This window comes from Carassius gibelio, chromosome B11 (genome assembly GCF_023724105.1).
Source record: "Carassius gibelio isolate Cgi1373 ecotype wild population from Czech Republic chromosome B11, carGib1.2-hapl.c, whole genome shotgun sequence".
NCBI classification, from domain to species: Eukaryota; Metazoa; Chordata; class Actinopteri; order Cypriniformes; family Cyprinidae; genus Carassius; species Carassius gibelio.
The window spans coordinates 16,648,744-16,669,753 of NC_068406.1; the positions used below are offsets into that span (position 1 = coordinate 16,648,744).

A 21,010-nucleotide genomic window follows, 5' to 3' on the forward strand; every position below is an offset into this window, starting at 1 on the left:
ATGAATTAAATGATATTGAAAACCTTTTGTTATCATTAAATTATATATCTTACTATATATTATGTGGCTTACTGTGAAGATATGTGCTGTTCTAATCTTACAGTTTTCCCATTTTGGATAATTAAAATATTTAAAAAATTGCAATGAAGAGGCAATAATGTGTGAGCTTTAGAGTGGGCTCTTTTGACTTGGACCGGTAAGCAAAAACTTAGCAGTTGAGTGCAACAGTGCCTGTCCACTTTTCAGTGACCTTGGTAAACAAAGTTCGTATTTATTGTATTTTTTAATGGATTTGTCCCATAGGGAATTTTTTTATTTAAGGTATTTTAGAGTTAAACCATGAACAAACCAGCTACGAGATGAATCACATTACAAACTTTGATATGAAGCAAATAAGTATTTGAAAATTAGATAAAAGACAAAGTTATAACATATAAAAGGCATAAAACTGCCTTCAAGTTGCTGGCTGCTGCCCACTGACATCTACAGCATGAAAAAAAAACCCTATGGAAGGTAATGGCTATTCCGACAACTGTTTGATGACCAACATTCTTCAAAATATCTCCTTTTGTGTAAAAAAAAGAAAAAAGAAGTAGTTCATACATTTTGAAAGAATATAGGGGAATAAATGATGACAGAGTTGTCATATTTGGGAAAACTATCCCTTTAACAGTGAATGAGGGAAAGAACTGCATTCCCATAATTGAATTGAATTGATATAAAGGAAAAACAATGAATAAACATTAAACTACTGACTTAAAGATGTTGATATATACACACATACACATACACATACACTATGGTTATTACTTACAAATGATGCATACAAATATACAAGAAGGCAAACTGACTGTCATTCGCAGTGCTTCATGTGAGTGGGCAGGTGCCACACAACACACAGCTTTTATTTATTTGCTTTAAAAAAAATCATGTATAATGTAGTTTACACCTGGAATTTTGCTGTTGAACAGTTAAAAAAAATCATTAAAAAACAAATTCCCTGAAGATCCTATTACAGTCTATGCCAACACCTAGACCACCCTAGCAATGTCCCAGAACACTCTTCCAAATGCATAATAGCTTATGTGCTAAAGAACACTCAAAACACCTTAGCAATTGTGAGCACACACACACAAACACTAGGAAAACATCTAGTCTCTTTGCAAAAATCTAAATTTTTAAGCTCAGTTCAATTGATAAATTCAATTCAATTCAATTCCCAAGGACACATTTGAAAAAAGAAAAATAAACATCTAATCATGTTGTTCAACAACATAGAGTCACATTACATGAAGTGATAAACAAAACACCAGCAGAAACCACACACTTGCCTGCTCACTCATCCAGTGCAGGCGTCTCGAGCATCTCAGTGATAATGTCACCCACATGAATACTGGTGCACTGGCAGCTGCCATTTCTCACAATAAAAGTGCCAGTGTCACGTATCCTGTTCCCTCAGGAGCTTCACACAGAAATCAGTCACTGTCTTTGGGACACTCTCATGATGGATGCCTCTGTTTATTTGCATTCGCAGGTTATTTATTTGCACGGAGGCACAAACGATCAGAGGAATAGGACATCTAATCACTCATCCACCCCCTTCCATGCATACAGTATATCTCAGGGGCTGCAGGCAGCATCTCTAATGAAAATGAAACTATTGCCATCAAACAACTAAAGTTTTCTCTGTTTTGTGGGGAAATGAACATCAAAAAACAGACTACATTTAATTCATAACAAATAAAGCCCTAATAAATAAACCCCTGAGACAAACATGTTGTTCTAAAGAGGAGATGACATGTGCAGACACACACACACACACACACACACACTCATCACTGAATAGAAAGGCATGATTTATTAATGCATGTTCTCCCAGGAGGAATGAGATGTCTGGATTTTGATCCTGTGAGATTTTGGCGCGTCTCAGCATGGAGATGCAGAGGTGAACAGGTGTCACTGATGTCATTCCTCCTGAGGACATGGTTTGTTGTACCTCCTCCACAGCGATAATCAATAATGGGATTTCACACAAATAGGGTTGGAAAAGATGTTTTGGGTTTATTAGTTGAAAACAAACTACCAGTCAAACGTTTGGACACATTTGACTAAAAGACCTCATAAAACTTTTGATCTAAATGCTTATACATATTTTTTATATTTATATCTAACATAGAGACATAAGAGACCCTTAAATCCCATTTCATTTTAAAACAAAATATTTAATCTTATTATAAAAAACACGTTATTGTAAAATAAAAAATGTTCTAAAATTTCAGTAAGATAAAACGATCTAAAATAAAACGATCGATTTGCTTTTATAAGAGGTTTTATTATATTTTATTGAACGAATGAATAAAAAGCAGGCTCAGAAGTCCTTCAATACTGTTCAAAAAGCATTCAATTTGAGTACCATGAAGATAAATAACACACAATAAAAATACAGCAATAATAATAAACGAGTAGATGTGTTCAACCTTTTGTCTGACAGTAAACTTCCTGAACTAAGAAAAGCTTCTACATAAAAAGTCATGAATCAAAACAGTTACACCTGCATTTTGAACAACACTGGTCTTCTTCTAAAAAGCCACGTTTAGTTCCCGTGGGCACGGTTGTTTGCTCTGCAAATAAATAAGGCGGAATAATGTTTACTCTGATTTTCCAAAAAGAACGGCAATGTTCCATCCTGCTGAGCCATTGTCCTTGGCAAGGACTTCACATTGAAATGAATGTGTTTCTTTCCATGCAGTGTGTTTCTCACTGATAAAAACGTCTGCTGTCAGCTCTGGTTTGAGAAGAAGACTTTGTGCAAATTAGACCAACCCCTCTCTACCTCTGAAAGCAGTCCATTCTCTATGGGCCTGAATCCCTCCTCCATCACCCCACACTGCCTCTTCAAAACTGCTCCTCTTTTATTCCTGACGGCTCAAAGAGCGTCTGTATCCATCCGTCGATGCCCTTGTGATCACCATGGCTACCTTAGGGAAGGAGCCTGTTACAATGGACTTGAATGGTGGTGTCTTAAATATTGAGCGACAACACAGAGGTTTGAGTGGCATGCGGATTTACTACCAATGCATTCCTCATGGCTTGATGTATAGTGGGTTATGGAATAGCAGTAAACTCATTCTCACAGTTAATCCAATTTAAATTTAAAGGAATAATCCTGGGTTCAATAAAAGACACAATAAACACTGATAATCACAACAATTATTTTATTTTGGGGTTTTTCTTTTGACTGTTTTCCTATTAACGGTTATTGCTTTTATCGTTTTCTGTAGACCCCACCTTCTCTCACACCATGATTGATCGATTATGTACAATGCCTTCATGCTATTAATCAAACTATTTTTCAGGCATCATCATCAGCAAATAGGAAAACCCAAACAATTTAGGCAATTTAGCAATCACGAGGAAAAAGATTAAGTGTGGTTACTTAAAACAAATACACTTTTACAATTTAGCAGCCTAAACTTTAAACTGAATGTGAAAATAATCTCAACTAATACAGCCTCTAAAAATGCAGTCACTTCCAAAAGTTGTGTTACAGAAGCCTCTGCATACCAAAGCCTCATTAAATGCACAGCATTCCACCAAACATCTGAGGGTCATTATCACCAACAGTGATAATGTCTATTGTACATCATGCTGTCACGTTGTAATGTATTCCATCTTATTTATTTTTTCCGCCTGCAACTGTTCACATGGCAGACTCTGATTATTCACATAAATAGTTAATAGGACATTTATGAACTGCCGTTTATTCCATGCAATTGCATGCAAGCCTCACATCTAAAAAATGATCTGTAATTCTCCAAGGCAGTAGTGAAGGACAGAGCAGGAGAGTGCTGAAAACAAGGAGAACATTTAAAGGGTAGAGTTATGCATTCATTGGTTACAACTGGACACAGTTGCCTCACTGAGCTGCTCAGAGATGAAAATAAAAAGCTTGATTCATCCCCTGAATAACAATAAAACAATTTATGATTATTATTTATGATTATGAATCAGGCAATATATAACAAGTAATATAAGTGTGATTCTTCAGCTTCTTTAGAGGCACATTTGACAAAACTAAGCTTCTTCAAATTATGTTAAAATTATATTTAAATTTGTAAAAGAAATATTAGTAGTATCTAATCATATTCTCTGTATATATATATATACAGTTGCAATCAAAATTACTCAACCCCTCAGAGACTGCAGTACTTTACAAATACAAGCTTTTCTGAAGATCCAGGATAAAATCGAAATTACAAATATAACAGTTCACTGGCATATTAAAAGTGATATTGTCAATATATAAAGTAATATTTTTGAGTTATAAGATTTTTTAATAATACTGCTATGTCATAATTATTCAACCCCTATTCAGCATTGCTGTTTTTAAATCACTTATTTGCATGGTGGGGAATAAAACAGTCTCAAAATACAATTAAGCTTTTAGAAACTCTATTAAAAACAGAATTAGCTTGAGCCGTTACACATACAGTTAGCCCATGCATGTGTTGAAGTTCAGTAGCAAAGATTTCAGCAGAGATCTCAAAAAAGCTAAAGAGAATAAATATTGTATTACTTTAGAAAGGCTAAGGCTATATGAAGATTTCCAAGACATTGAAAGTTCCTAGAGACACAGCTCTCAGCCTTATTCCTGAGCTTAAAGTGTGTTTTACCAGAAAACCTTTGAGGGTGTTGAAGAAAAAGCACAATATCATAAAAGTTTAATCAGAGCAACTGAGAAAATCTTGCAATGTACAGCCAAAGACTTGCAAGATGACCTGATGAAAGGAGGAAAACCATTTCAATGCAGTGTGTAAGAAGAACACTAGACAAGAATGAACTTCATGTTGAGACATCTTGATGAATAACACTCTTGATCAAGAAGAACAAAAGGCCACTTTGAACTTTATAAAATTTGTGTAGACTGTGGAGCTCTGGAGGAATGTTTTATGGAGTGATGTGACCAAACTGGAACTTTTTGGACCCATGGATCAGCGGTATGTCTGCTGAAAAAAAGGCAAAGCTCATAAGTAGAAGAACACCATCTCCATCGTCAAACTTGGAGGTGGATCAGTCCTGTTATGGGGTTTATGTAGAAGAAAGTGGAAATCATGACTGTATGAAGGACATCATGGATTATTTGAAGTATCAGGCCATTTTGACAAGAATTGTGATGCCTTTGGTGCAAAGACTGAAGCTGATGATCAATGGACTTTCATCCCAAAGTACACATCCAAATCTACTTCTCCTTGGTTCAGGGATCAGTCATAGAATGTACTTGAGTGACCTGTTCAGTTTCCAGGCTTAATTTTCATTGCAAATATCTGGTTGAATTTGAAGAAAGCAGTGGCAATGTGAAAACCAAAGATTATCAGTGATCTGGAAGCTTTTTCAGGTGACGAATGGTTCAAGACTGTAGTAGAGAGGTGACAGAATCTTCAAAACACTTACAGACAGCGTTTACTGGTGATTTTAAAGAATAAAAGATTCTGCACAATTCTGAATAATTTTGAACATGAATGTTTAGAGCCAATTTTAATGTTATTACGATTCATCAATGTTCCATTCTCAGAATCACTCAAAAGTGTATTAACAAACTTTTTCTAATACTTTACTGATGCCTTTGTTGAACTGATTTCATAAAATGTTGTTCTCCACAGCAAAACGTCTAGGTCAAGGGGGTTGAATAATTTTGATTGCAACTGTGTGTGTGTATATATATATATATATATATTATCTGTACACCATTTTAAACCATTTAAAAGAAAAAGAAAAAGTCTCCTCATTTATAAATTGCTTATATATTCATCTTCAGTCAGATTCATGCAGCTCAGTAAATAAGAGCAGCTAGTTAGTGTGCCTCTGGTGTTAAAGCATAGGGCCTCAAGTGAGAAAAGCATCTAATTAAAAGTCTCTTTGATGGCTTGTTACATTACTGTGCTCATAGATGGACAGATAGGTCTGAGATTGTTGCATTAGCATCTGCACATATTTCTGTAAGCATTTACCTATAACTTAAAATGCCACATGCACTCTCTCTTCCTTTATTCAGTCAAACCTCATCTCCAGCAAGACACAGAATGTTTTGGAGTCTTTCACCAAACATCTTGAGTGCCTGGCCAGAGCTTGTTCATTGCACTTGTATACAATCTAGAATGCTACGCTCCCACCGTGCCTTCAAAAGCCCTGAATTAATAATAGCAGAACTTTTTAGGAGCTATGTAGATTAGCAACCAGTCATGTTTGCTGCCTTAAATTATTAATGAGTTGTTTGCACCACAAGCTGACCTTCCTTCTGAAGCTGCTCTCTCCAAACAAACTTGCATGCAAGCAGGATGAGGCTGTGTGAGGTAAAGTGCTGGGGCTTTTTATAGGAGACATGCTTTTACTGAATGAAAAGGATTGGAGCAAAAAGCTGAAGTCAAGCCAAACCACTTGGACCTGTGAATGCTGAGGCAAAAGGTGAAAGAAAATTACTTTCTCATAAAACAGCAAGGCTAAAAAGACACAGAAGTAAAACTAAATGACATGAAACACTCAATGAAAACAGCACATTTTCAGTCCAGTTTTCAAAGGAACACGTGTATCTGCTGGAATACCTTTTGACAAGCAACATGCAAAGAGAATGAAAATGATTAAACACTGAATTTTCTTTAATCAATAACAGTTCCACACATTTGTGAATGTTTCTTCATTTAACAACATATTTTCCTTATTCATGATAATAAGTATTCTAATTCATAGTATTCCATTGCTGGTTTATGCTGGTCTCAAGCTGGACCAGTTTAGGACCAGCACATGACCAGCTAAGGACCAACATAAACCACCAATGGACCAGCTTAAACCAGCATCCCATCATCAAAACATACCAAACCATGCTGTTTTTTTTTTTTACAACAGCCATTCAATTTACTGTGAGTCTGTTACCACGTATGCCGTGTAGAACTTTGTAGATGCATTATCTGTTATTCCGTAAAACCTGATTGTGTCTAATCATCACATAAGAAAGCCAGGCCTCTAGGCAGGACAAAAATGATTTCTTAGTCTTGCGTAACGAACATCGGCATCGACTTTTGCTCATTTAATACAAGTGGACATCCGCCATAGATTCTAATGAAGCTGCGCATTCAATGAATCATAAGCACAGATTCATGTACACTACATAGACAAAAGTATTGGGACACCCCCTTCTACCTTCTAACTAATGAGCAGGTTTGATTACTTTAGTCATTTCCATGAGTACAAATCTTAATGATAATGGAATTCTAGGGAATTATGCTTTTCATTTTCTAGCAACAGTTGGGACCCTTTCCTATTCTAACATGATGATGCCTCTGTGTATAAGGCATGGTTTAAAAAAATGAAATACATTAAAAAACAGTAAAAAAAACGATTCAGTCAGTGTGGAATATAATTTTATGCCTTCACATTAAGATTTGTCCTAGTGGAAATTGTTAAAGTGGTCAAACCTGTGCATTAGGATATGTTTGTCAATACAGTGCATATTAAAAGGGGATGATGTTGTTTTTCAGTGTGGTGAAACAATCTGCCGAGGCCTGTTCTATAAAACAAGTTTACCAAATAAGTCAGGATTATTTCAGTTAGTCTGACTTATTTTGAACCAAATTAATTGAGAATAAGTCAGACTAAATGAAATATACCTGGCTTATTTTGTGAACTTGGTTTATGAAACAGGCCCCTTGTGTTCTTGTAGACATCGACAAAGTAACTTTCAGTAGTTTAAAATTCTCCCAAAAAGTGATGATTTAGCCAATCAAACGTTCTCTAGAACCATATTATCGCACAATTTATAGTTCATACCTTAATCCAAATGCTGTTTTAAATATATGTTTAAAAAGATGTATTGTATAAATGTTTTTCAAACGTCAGGATATCGCAGAGATTGTTTTTTTTTTCTTTTTTTAATTCTCAAAAGCTCAATGAAAATTACATTTCTCATTACAACTAATGTATTTAATTGATGTGTTACACATTTTTCTCTCGGTCTCCAAATATAGGCTATTACTTGTTTTAACTTGACAATTTCAGTGCATCACTTTAAATCTATACCGCCATCTAGTGGACAATATTACTACCTTTTTTATTTTAATGGAGATTATGCTAATCCTGTCTGTATTATAACTATAGATAAGCAATTACCATATTCAATGGGAAAAAAAAATCTCATGATTTTCAGACAGAGACCGCCATAGTAGTAATAACTATAGTTTATTTATGATGTTTCTCAGCCTAACTTGGCTTATATATCCCCCAGAAAAAGACTATTAATTCGGTCCATTCATAAACCTTTTTTTTCTGATGCATCCTTTGCGATCCTAACATTCATTGAAAAGAATTATTTAAAGTACAATACAGCGTAACATCTTGAAAACAAAAACTTCTATAAAATAAATAGCAATTTCAAAAAGGAAACTGTGAAGGAATATATTCTGCAAGAGAAGGTTTGGCATGGAACAGTCAATAAAAATCTCCAATAAGTATATACGATCTTGTTGAGGCCCATGAGAAAGTTTACATTAAGGCAAACAATCAGTGCACAGTCATGTATTGCGCGCGCGCACACAAACACACACACACACACACACACACACACTTTATATAGCCAATTGATTGGGGCTCAACTCAAACAACCTAGCATGACTTAAATAGTGCACCTATTGCTTCAGCAAACATTTCCAGCTGTTTTTAAAAAATGAGTTCACAGAAAACAACATGTGGATGAAAACATAGAAGTGAGTTTTGACTTAAATAGGGTGACCCACAGGCCAATGACAAAGCTGAGAATAGCAAAAGGCATACTGAAGACAAACGCAAGGACAGGAACAATAGTGTTTCCCCTTCATATTTCCTTTGTCCCAGTCATTCATGGTTGGTGGCATGCTCTGTTAATGAATGAGGGCCACACTGTAACTTCAGTGTCTTAGATGAGTTCATGGAATAAGAAAAGGCCTTGAGTTTTAAAGGGTTTCTCATTGAAACTGTCTATAGTCTCCGAATGATGAAGCAGGCATGGGAGCGGGTTCTTCTGCAAACTGTGGGCCTGTAGAAAAAAGATGACGTTGGTTTTGATTTAAATATTATTTATGGCTATTTGCATTTGTAAAAGTTTTACTCTGTTTCAGAGGATGACTTTGCACACTTACCAGTTGGGAATTGTGCTGAGGCAAACCTTGTGAGCAGAATTCCCGCACCTTCTATTAATGCAAGCAGTATACCTCCCATTGCAGCAGAGCCAACCATGGCCACTGGCCCATCTGTGAGGAGACAAAAAAAATTAATACCACATGCATAAACACAGGTTATCATTTTTTTTAAGACAGAAAAATGAACTGTTAATATTATAAACTGGCATGATTTAGAACCTAGAACTCACTTGACCACAATTATCCACATTTTATTTGGGATTTGACTTACTTCTTGCTGCTAAAATGGCTCCTGTCATGGCTCCACTTGTGATTGAGTTCCAGGGGTCTTCTTTGCCCCTCACCTTGACCAGCCCACAATCAATCATTGAGAAGAGCCCACCCCACACAGCAAAGCTTCCTAATAATCATGAACATTTGACAAACATTTGTATTTTGTAATATCTTTTAAAGTAAAGCCAAGATGTGTGATGCAGACCAACAGTGTAAAAAAATTAAAATAAAACATAACTTTTCAAAGGTTAGCAAGATTGTTTATAAGAAATATTTTTTTTTATTAAACAAGGATGAACTTAAAATATTTGAATAAATAAAGATTAATTAAGTTTTCAAATAAATAAATGCATCTCAATTCATAAAAGATTTCTGGAAAAAAGGTATCACAAATTCTACAAAAATATTAAGCAGCGCAATGGTTTCCAACAGAAGGAATGTTTTTAAGCAGCAAATCAGAATATTACAATGATTTCTCGAGGACCATGTGACACTAAAATACTAAACTAATGGCTGCTGAAAAATCCAAATTAAATGATATAAATATTTTAAAATTGTTATAATATTTCACAGTATTACTATTTTTACTGTATTCTTGTACAAATTATTCTGTTTGGCTTTCAAAACCACTAAAAAAATCTTACTACCACCAAACTTTTCAGTTTTTCCAGAGTGTATCACTCTGCATCCATGTTGCAATCATGTGATGGATAACCTTTGAACTTTACATTACCTCCTAGTTGTGGAGCTCTGGTCTTTATGGCTGTCAAGCTACCCTTCATTCTGTGATTCATTCCCTGAAGACAAGAAAAAAAAAAAAAAAAAAACACCATCATACTAGAGCCAAGAAGCAATACATGCAGTTAATTCAAAACAAAACAGAATCACTGCATCAGCAGCTGGAAGAATCACTCACAGAAGGAGAGTTTCTAAAGCCTTTGACTGCCTGAAAGATCCCTCCACCGATGGCCCCCATGGTGAAGGCCCCCCCACAGTCATCCACTATCCTCCAGGGGCTGAGAAACCAGAGGCATTGATGATGAGAATGATAACAGAAAAAAAAAGATCATCTCTCCTACTATCATCCCTTGCAAAAAAAGTACTTTGGTAAACACCGTTTAAAACAACAACAACAACAACATGTAACCACTTCTAAAATGACTTATTTGTTTATGCTCAAAGAAGTTTCGCAATAAAAGTGACAGAAATATATATACCGGTAACTGTTATATAATTTCTTTAGCGCTTATGCGTTCACTTCTTACTCCTAGCCGGTTGATCTTCAGATCCCACAGACAATATGTTAATAGATATTTTATAAGTTACGTTTTTAAAAGTTTAAACATTTAAACAATAGATATTGCTAGTAAACAAAATGTAAAAACTAAATCAACTGATCAAAAGTTGTTATCGCGATAACTTGTATGGCTAATCGGAGCTGCGGTAGCTTGTTGTTTCAAGCTAAAATAATTTAATAAAAGCAACATACAGAATGTAATCGATCAAAATGTTTTTTAAATGTCATAAAACTAGCAACATCTCATAAATAATGCATTGTAATTAGTTTTAATAGTCGGTTACTAGAACGCCTCAGCACAGCTTTTGAATATATTTTCCAGTTCTAAAATAATAATAATAATAATAATTCAGTTGTGAATAAAACACGTTTAGCCCACAAATTCAAAAGATTGTGGGATAGTAGAAAGATAATTATTAATAAAACAAACCTACGTACAATATATATATATATATATATATATATATATATATATATATATATATATATATATATATATATATATATACACACACACACACACACACACACACACACACACACACACACTTTGATTTTTATTTATTTTGACTTACTACCTAATTCATGTTATTTTTTACATTATTTTCAATATTGTAATAAGTACTTATGTTGTTATATATGGTTTTGCTTACAAGCAGTTCATGTATTGCAAGAAACTATTGTTTTCAAAGAAAATCATACAGCAATTATCACACTACATAAATTCATTATGATGACAGAAATTACAATTGTAATTGACTTTAACTCATATAACACAGTACATAAAATAGTACAACAGTTACGTGTACTATTACAAATCAGTAATTGAACAAGGTCATGTGCTTGACTTGACAGCATGAAGCCTTCAGTAAAGGACATCGCGTTCATCAAACCGACCATATCACGAACATTCGACCACCAAATGGCCTGACAATTACTAAAACCGCATAAACAATAACTAAACTATTTTAACAGATATAGAAACAAAAATATAAATATATAAAAGAATAAGCTGTCAGCTCACCATGGCTCCCTCGCGTACTCCTCCATTTTGTTCTTTTCCGGTTCGCACTGACGTAATCAAACACGTGCCGTTGCTTCGGGTGAGGTTCTATGGTGACGTTAGGTTATTCGGGTGTTCTTTTGCTGTCTATTTCTTTGTGATCGGTGTACAGATGCCCCTCTAGTGGCAGCATTTTTACTAACTGCAACCATTGACAGTGAGTTTGTTATTAGGCAGAGCTCCCCAAAATGCGTGAACTCCATCTGGTCCAGAGGCTAGGATGGCCCACACATTGTTTTCACCAGGGATTAAACAATATCATCAAAAAGTTGATTTCACTAATTCCATTCAAAAAGTGAAACTTGTATATCATATTTATTCATTACACACAGACTGATATATTTCAAATGTTTATTTCGTTTAATTTTGATGATTATAACTGACAACTAAGGAAAGTCCCAAATTCAGTATCTCAGAAAATTAGAATATACTGTAACTTAAGACCAATACAAAGAAAGGATTTTTAGAAAACTTGGACAACTAAAAAGTATAAAAATTAAAAGTATGAGCATGTACAGCACTCAATACTAAGTTGGGGCTCCTTTTGCCTGAATTACTGCAGCAATGTGGGGTAGAATGGAGTCGATCAGTCTGTGGCACTGCTCAGGTGCCCAGGTTTCTCTGATAGTGGCCTTCAGCTCTTCTGTATTCTTGGGTCTGGCATATGGCATCTTCCTCTTCCCAATACCCCATAGATTTTCTATGGTTAAGGTCAGGCGAGTTTGCTGGCAAATTTAGAACAGGGATACCATGGTCCTTAAACCAGGTACTGGTAGCTTTGGCACTGAGTGCAGGGGCCAAGTCCTAATGGAAAATGAAATCTGCATCTCCATTAAGTTGGTCAGCAGCAGGAAGCATGAAGTGCTCTAAAAATTCCTGGTATACAGCTATGTTGACCTTGGACCTCAGTAAACACAGTGGACCAACACCAGCAGATGACATGGCACCGCAAACCAGCACTGACAGTGGAAACTTTACACTGGACCTCAAGCAACATGGATTGTTTGCCTCTCCTCTCTTCCTCCAGCCTGATATCCAAAGGAAATGCAAAATTTACTTTCATCAGAGAACATAACTGTGGACCACTCAGCAGCAGTCCAGTCCTTTTTGAAGCGAGACGCTTCTGACACTGTCTGTTGTTCAAGAGTGTCTTTACAGAAGGAATGCGACAGCTAAAACCCATGTCTTGCATACGTCTGGGCTTAGTGGTTCTTGAAGCACTGACTCCAGCTGCAGTCCACTCTTTGTGAATCTCCCCCACATTTTTGAATGGGTTTTGTTTCACAATCTTCTCCAGGGTGCAGTTATCCCTATTGGTTGTACACTTTTTTCTACCACATCTTTTCCTTCTCTTCGCCTCTCTATTAATGTGCATGGACACAGAGCTCTGTGAACAGCCAGCCTCTTTTGCAATCAAGTCAAGTCAAGTCACCTTTATTTATATAGCGCTTTAAACAAAATACATTGCGTCTAAGCAACTGAACAAAATTCATTAGGAAAAAAGTGTGTCAATAATGCAAAATGACAGTTAAAGGCAGTTCATCATTGAATTCAGTGATGTCATCTCTGTTCAGTTTAAATAGTGTCTGTGCATTTATTTGCAATCAAGTCAACGATATCGCTGTGATGAAGTGACCCCAAATAAGCAAGCCAGAGGCGACAGTGGCAAGGAACCGAAACTCCATCTGTGACAGAATGGAGAAAAAAACCTTGGGAGAAACCAGGCTCAGTTGGGGGGCCAGTTCTCCTCTGACCAGACGAAACCAGCAGTTCACTTCCATGCTGCAGCAAAGTCAGATTGTGCAGAAGAAACACAATGACCTTTTGTGTCTTGCCCTCCTTGTGCAAGGTGTCAATGGTCGTCTTTTGGACAACTGTCAGGTCAGCAGTCTTCCCCATGATTGTGTAGCCTACAGAACTAGACCAAGAGGCCATTTAAAGGCTTTGCAGGTGTTTTGAGTTAATTAGCTGATTAGAGTCTGGCACCAGGTGTCTTCAATATTGAACCTTTTCACAATATTATAATTTTCTGAGATACTGAATTTGGGATTTTCCTTAGTTGTCAGTTATAATCATCCAAATTAAAAGAAATAAACATTTGAAATATATCAGTCTGTGCATAATGAATTAATATAATATACAAGTTTAAATTTTTGAATAGAATTAGTGGAATAAATTATTTTTGATGATATTATAATTATATGACCAGCACCTGTATAACAACTTTAGAATCCCGCAATTACCATGTTTTATTTTAAAATGGAAGTTGTTAAAAAAATTTAGCTTGTCCTTTATTGTATAACTTTTTTGATGGGGCCAAATGGAGCAACATTATGAATTTGTAGATGGCTCTGCATTAAAACATAACTCAAACAATCTCTCTCTATTCCTCATGTCGCCTTTAAGCCATTGCTTTGTGTCCGACAGGCTGTTGGATGTTTCCATTATTAGGAAGGGGAAAGGAATGAGATGCAGACTGAGCCTGCATTGAGAAATGACCAAATATAGGCATTTCAGCAGTGCTGAGGGTTAGTTTGGGGTAATCAAAATATAAACTAGCTTGCTTCAATTCCTATCAACTTTCAAACTCTGAAGGAGAAGTTCACTTCTAAAAGGATCTGTGCATGATTAACAGACCTTTGCAATCCAGCAGTTATGAGATATAAAGTAATCTATACATTGCAATAAGTATCTGCTATAAATGTAAGATGTAACAAAAATGTAATAGGATTTTTAAAAATGTTTAACCTTTGACTGAGTTGGATGTAATTTGCAGTGTTACCTCACAAGTGCCTTGAAGATAAAACGTGTTCCTCTATCCTACATAGCCTTCATGTGTAGCTCTTTATTCTAGTGAACAAATAAAGCAGGATTACATGGCATTTGCAGCAATGCATTAGATCACTGGCTTTTCTATGCCAAAGGAGCTCATTGTAGCTCTGGAAGCGTGCTTCAGCCCTTTATTAGGATCTGTGTGATCATATGTAGAGCTATTCACTAACACTAGAATCGTTAATTCTATCTATGGTTCTGATCTAGACTCTAAAACTTTTACTGCATTTTTATATCCTCATAAAATGACCAAAAAAGATTTATTCAGATACCTAGTATTGTTGTAGGTTACATGACTCTGGATGACTATGGAATATTTTGGGTGGAGTGCCCCTTTAAGGAGGTTGTCTTGATGTAGGCCTAAACACTATAAAACTAGTTTCAGGTATGAAATAAAACTGAAATAAAATAAAATGATGAAACAGATGAAGAGGGTTCTGATATTTTTCTGACAATGACCTGAAAATAATAAAGTAAAATCAAATGACCAGGTGTGTTTGTTGAACCAATCATATCATTATCCGTCAGATTCATCTAAAACAAGTTTTATTTTTCTAAATAACACACACTGAATTACTCAGCTTGATTTCCCACATTGAAACCTGAAAAAAAAGATTTGTGAATTTGTTTCATACTGCTTATTTTCATTAAGCATACATTTAGCCTTCAGATGTTGAAGAGACTTTCATACAAGCATGAAAATATATTACCTTCAAAGCATGTAAGGTACATTAACCTTTTTTTTTTGTGCAGAGATTGCTTCCATTCCCAAAGTAAAAACTTGCTACATTAAATTTTTTTTTTTTATAAATTACAAATGGATTACACGTGATCAACATTTATATAATCAATGGATTACATACAAAGTTAAAGGAAAACTCAGATCAAAATAAATATTGTTTGTTTAGGAAGTCATATTCACATAGATCTGATTATCCATCCCTTTCTCTTGAATGCTGTAATCCTGTTCTCTTTCACACTCAATCATTTAAAACATTAAAAAATCCGTAGTACCATGGAAACTATACATTGATTTGTGACTTTATTATTCCCTGATCAGCAAGAGCTTTTACTATAGAGATTCCCAAACCCAAAATAACTAGGATAAAATACAGGCAATTATTGTTTCTTACATAGCTCAATTTAGTCACCTGTAAGAAAATCCAATTCTACTGCAGAAACAAACATCTGCTCAGCATCCACTCATACTGTTCCAAACACACACTAGTAAATCTATCGTATGAAATTATTAATTTAGTGCAAATGACAAGCAAGGAATAAACTCTGCAGTTCCACAGGCCACTGAAGACTCTGAGCACCCATGACTGCCCAACACTTTCATTTCTTTATATCGTCCAGTGTATTTTGTACAAAGACTCCTGGGTAGAGGCTGTGCATTTGATTATATACGAATCCTTGCATGTCTTCCATACTATAGGGCAGCAGTAAGACTCTGTATGGAAGATTCTGAGTAATGATCTTCTCAAGGTCTGTGAGATGTCTGTCCTTTCATTCCTGTCTTTTTTTTCACCCACAACTATATCTCTGTAATGCTGGATTATTGCAAGAGCTTTGGTAATGCAACCTGCGAGAAAATGATTAATGGTGAGTTAAAATGTCCAATATTTTCTCAGGGAAAAAGTTCTGAATATGAGACCCAAATTCCCAATAAGTCCATGGAAATATTTAAGGACAATTTCAAAAATGTAGCTTGCAATATTGTAGATTTATATATATTTAAATTATTACCTACCTTTTTGAGCTTTCTGATATTGGTGCCTCTAATGGAAGCCAGAAGTTGGTCTCTTGAGTTTTGAGCTCCTCCTCTTCCACCACTTCTATTGTCTAGCTTCCTTTGTGACACGGGCGTCAGGGAGTTCTTCAGGAAATCTCCATCTAGCATTGGAGGTGGAGGCGGTGGTGGTCCTCCAGGTGGTGGTGGTCCTCCAGGTGGTGGTGGAGGTGGTTGTCCACCACCAAACCCACTGAGCCTTTTCTTGTGAGTCAACTTGGGTGACGGGGCAGGTGATGGTATGGGAGAAGGAATGGGAGATGGCCTGGGTGAAGCTCTCGGGGAGCTTTTACCGAAGCCAGGTTTTGGAACTTCTAATGAGTCTTTCTTGTCTCCAGTGCCTTGGGCTTGAGCCTGCTTCTGTTCCTGCAGCCGCTTTTGCCGCTGACGGTCCATATTGCGACTCAGAATATTGGTCATGGTCATACGAGGGCCAGCTAACTCAAAGTGGTAGCCCAATTTCAGAAGAGTTGTGTTTTCTTTCAAGATTTTGGTCATCTCCATCTCAGACTTTCCTCCGATGATGTGTCGCTGGTTGTGGAAGCGTAACTCAGTGAGTGTGGAGTTGTGTTGGAGGGCACGGATCAAGGCCATAACGCCTTTGCTAGTCAGAAGATTGGAATCCAAATTGATGCTAGTGATGCTTTTGTTATTGCGCAAGGTCTCTGCAATAGCATAAGCCACATGGTCATCAGCTCGGCAGTTAGCCAAAGAAAACACTTTGATGTGTGTGTTGTTTTTTAGGGCCTCTGAGAACTGAATAAGCGTTTTGGTTTTTATGACCTCAGAATTGTTAACGTTGAGGTCAGTCATGCTTGGATCATTACAACAAACTCTCTCCAGATCTTCATCAAACATGCTGGTCGACTCATCCTCCTCTTCCTCCTCTGTTGTCTTACATTTTGAAATAGTGTCTGAGACACCGTTTCCAATTTTCTCTTCCTTAATGGGCTCATTAACTTCCTTTACAATCTCATTTTTTTTCTGAACATCCTCAGTTTCCTTATCGATTATTGATTTTTCAGTAAATTCTTGTGTCTTCCTCACAGCTTTTTGGGGTTCTTTCTCTGTATTTTCAGGAAGTCCCTTTACTTCCAACAAGGGGCTCTCTTTCACCTTTTCACTTAACCTTCTTATTTTGTTTTCTTCATTGTCCTTCTTGGTTTCTTTCAGTTTATCTTCTAGAACCTGATTTTGTTTTTCCTCTATTCTGGATGAATAGCCTCTAGTTTTGTTTTCCTCTCTCTTCCTAAACTCTTCCTTTCTCTCCATTTCCTTCTCCTGTTTCTCCTTCATCCTTGAAATCATCTCCTTTGCTCTACTTTCCCCAGATTCCCTTTTCCAACTGTCTTCCTTTTTATTTTTCTCTTTACTATCCTCCTTCTTCTCCTGAAGCTTGGATATTAATTCTTTGGTTTTGCTGCTACTACTTTCTCTCATCTCTCGTCTATCTTTGAATTTACTCCTATCATTTTGATCCTTCACCTCTACTTTCTTCTCACTCTCCTCGTCCTTCCTAGAAAGGTCAGATGGGCCAAATTTGTCATCTTTGCTGCCCTCTGTGACTTTGCAGGTCCTGTCCTCCATTCTACCATCACGTTTAGAGAAGGAAGAGGTGGAAGGGGTCCTTTGAAGTCCCCCATCTTTGCTATCAGATGCGGAGGTATTCTTCTCTTGGCTTAGGCCCATCTTACGCAGGTACTCTTGCTTCCGGCTCTCCTTCTTCGGCTCTCCCTGTGGATCAAACATGAATATGGACAAACAAGGTGACATATGCAACAAATGTTATATATACTTTTTTGTTTTAGAGGAGCCAAATGGAGAAAATGCCAGTGGCTTAAGACTACATATCAACATGTTCAAATGAAGCCAGTGCTTCGACAGATGGTTAAACACAATCTGTAGTGCATGAACATTGGATGTTTACACTATGCACAGTCGGTTGTTTAACAGTGACAATGTTAACTTGCACAGTGGCTGAGCGTTTGATTTGTGAGCCACACTGTTTTGCACTGGAAAGATCCAGCCTTGGCAGACTTATCCTTAAAAGGCAGTGAGCAAAGGCGCAATCAACTAAGGAACTTCAAACAGGCAAACATTTCAAGAGACTTTTAACATCCAAAGATAGATATGTCTCCATTAGATATAGCCTATGGTTATGTCTCCTGGTTGTATTATGCCTCAAAAAGTAAACATTTACATAGGACTACCTTAGAGTATAGTAATTTGTGATAGAGTTAGTAATTTGTGAACTCTTACTTTGCTGAAAACATACAAGGGTCATAAAATGATGCAAATAGGCTACATCTATATATTGAAAACGTGTCAACACCATAAAAATAGGAAGCCAGGTTATTTTATTGTATTTATTTATTTTGCTATTTCTTTTAAACTCCTGCTTTATTAAGCATGTTGGTTTAAACATTTTTATAGATGAACTTGTTAGGTAATGAATATTTTACCTCAGTTGAAAGGTTTCTCTGGAAGCGGGATCTGAAGTCATCGGTCTGGCTGCTCAGCTGTGATTCCTTTTTAACTGGCGCGGTTGGTTTAAAATCTGTTTGGTCCACAACGATGATTTCACTCGGATCTGGATCGGGAACGACAGAAACCTCTTTCTGCAGCTCCTCCATTTCCTCGGGCGACAGGTTTGACAGCAAACTGTCGAGGTCCGGATCCTCGCTCACCTGTCGTCCGGTTTTCGTGAGTCCCCTCACTTTCCTCCGGGACATAGTTGCGTTCAGTAGTGACACAGACTGATGTAAAGTTTTGTTGAAGCTATTCTGGTGATTTTCACTTATTTCCCGTTTGAAAAAAAATCTATTCATAAACAGTTAAAGTTTAAAATGAAGGAGGATGAAAAGAGTCAAACTGAAGCCTTTCTGGGAACACGAGGAGCAGCTCCAGACGCGATGGAGGATCAGCTCAAGTTTGTGGTGCGAACATTCCTTGAAATCCATCGCGAGCTCATGCCCATATTTAGATGGGGGTACACAGTCCTTTAAAGGCAATTGGGAAGGCTGTGGTTTACTAAAACTCAAAGCATCCCAGAAACAAACTTTTACTTCCTGATCACTAAGGAAATCAGGATTCTTGGAGTAGGCCTACTGACAATATTTTTCCAGTCCTGTTATATTACGTTATAGAGAAATAGGTTGGATATAGGCTAATGTGCTTACAGAATGTGGATCAGTAGACTAGCCTAGATAATTTGGAGAGATAATATTTCATTCTAGTAAATTACAGGATTCCTGTTTTAGCACAAATCATTGGATAATTCACTTCAGATGTAAAAAAAAAAAGATAATAATTATTCAGCTTATTTTTTAATAGCTATCTATCATTAAAGGTTCAGAAAACACTAGTCTTTTTGTGGTATATAAAAATATTGGTGATATATTACAAATTCACGCTGGGCAAAAATAATGCGGCATTAAATAATGACAGCAGGCCAATGTTTGATTTCAGGTACAGCATTAATGGAGACAGTACAGTAAATCAATTCTGTTTTTATTGTAAAAAGATAATTATGCAATACTCCTTCAATTAGATCTCTCTTATAGGATGTTTAGTGGAAGTTCAAACACAAGTAGCCTATTAATCACCCCCCCCCCCCAAGTTATAAATACCTGTTAATATTCCACATTGTAAAAAAGACCTTTACAGATCCTTTTCTTATTTGTGCTTCACATTCCAAAGTGACAAATACAGTAGCATATGCTGTATATAGCAAAAACAACACTGTTAACTATACATTAATTTAAATAACTAACAAGTTATTTAAACTGTGGACAAAAAGCATCACAAATAGTAAGATGAGGAGGTAGCAGAAATCATTTTAAATCCAAAATTGCACCTTAAATGTATCTGATTAATTATTTTAAGCTGATACACATTTGAGTGAGAATCTAATTCTTTTAATTCACGTTCTATTTTATCATTGAAAAGTGACATTTATGATGAACTTCAAAATTAATTTAAGATGGTCCACTGATGGTTATGAATGGGAAAAATTGGAACATTCAATATGACGGCAATGGAAATCCCGCTTTAATGTGCAGTCACATTAGTAAAATCCTGGCAAAAATGGTCCATAGTCTGTTTTCAATAGTGTTGAAGCACAGCTCAAACAGAAGTCACTTCTTTCCATTGATAAACACTGCAAATTTGCATGACCAATGAAACCAATGTGAAATCGGCATTAGAAAATCTTACACCAGAATGAGAAATTCCTGAATGTGTGGATCCATACTGAAAATATAGCCTGTAAAATTTTGCTAAACAATGGTAAATGACTGCATTATTGTGACATTGCAATTATAATTTTTTCCCTTAATTCTGAGTTTACATCTAACTATTCAGACTTGGATGGAAAACTAAAGGGACTTTGTTTAAACTTGTCTCACTGTAGATAACATAACAAAACAACATAAATGACTTTGAAAGCTTTTTGAAACCAAAAAAGGGCACAAACGGACAGCTAACCAAATGCACACATTTTTGTGATTCCCTTGACAACTGGTCTATAGCATGAGATACAATTAAAGACCAGCCCCTCACGGCCGACTGGTGCGCATAAATAAAAAAGC

At 36.2% G+C, this 21,010-nt stretch overlaps 2 protein-coding genes across 2 annotated transcripts; both read right to left on the reverse strand.

Moving 5' to 3' along the window:
* Positions 1–8,210: 8,210 nt before the first annotated feature.
* On the reverse strand, positions 8,211–11,913 carry LOC127968410 (mitochondrial import inner membrane translocase subunit Tim17-A). The gene is made up of 6 exons (XM_052569616.1): positions 11,759–11,913; positions 10,354–10,453; positions 10,171–10,234; positions 9,436–9,564; positions 9,165–9,275; positions 8,211–9,061 (listed from the first exon to the last, which is right to left on the reverse strand). The coding sequence occupies exons 1-6, from the start codon at positions 11,782–11,784 to the stop codon at positions 8,991–8,993; spliced, it is 501 nt and encodes a 166-aa protein (XP_052425576.1). The 5' UTR covers positions 11,785–11,913; the 3' UTR covers positions 8,211–8,990.
* A 3,538-nt stretch (positions 11,914–15,451) lies between these two features.
* LOC127968411 (leiomodin-1-like) lies at positions 15,452–19,514 on the reverse strand. The gene is made up of 3 exons (XM_052569617.1): positions 18,884–19,514; positions 16,383–18,155; positions 15,452–16,214 (listed from the first exon to the last, which is right to left on the reverse strand). Exons 1-3 carry the CDS (start codon positions 19,247–19,249, stop codon positions 16,188–16,190), a joined length of 2,166 nt encoding a protein of 721 aa, XP_052425577.1. The 5' UTR covers positions 19,250–19,514; the 3' UTR covers positions 15,452–16,187.
* Between the last annotated feature and the right edge of the window lie 1,496 nt (positions 19,515–21,010).

Excerpts from the sequence above, each read along its gene's own strand:
- LOC127968410 (XM_052569616.1), bottom strand. The coding sequence starts at position 11,784 with ATGGAGGAGTACGCGAGGGAGCCATG. Across the intron at positions 10,454-11,758 it reads GAGTACGCGAGGGAGCCATG|CCCCTGGAGGATAGTGGATG; the intron begins GTGAGCTGACAG and ends CTGGTTTCTCAG. Across the intron at positions 9,565-10,170 it reads CAGAGCTCCACAACTAGGAG|GAAGCTTTGCTGTGTGGGGT; the intron begins GTAATGTAAAGT and ends CATGATTATTAG.
- LOC127968411 (XM_052569617.1), bottom strand. The coding sequence starts at position 19,249 with ATGAATAGATTTTTTTTCAAACGGGAAATAAGTGAAAATCACCAGAAT. Across the intron at positions 18,156-18,883 it reads AGAGAAACCTTTCAACTGAG|GGAGAGCCGAAGAAGGAGAG; the intron begins GTAAAATATTCA and ends TTTGATCCACAG. Across the intron at positions 16,215-16,382 it reads ATATCAGAAAGCTCAAAAAG|GTTGCATTACCAAAGCTCTT; the intron begins GTAGGTAATAAT and ends ATTTTCTCGCAG.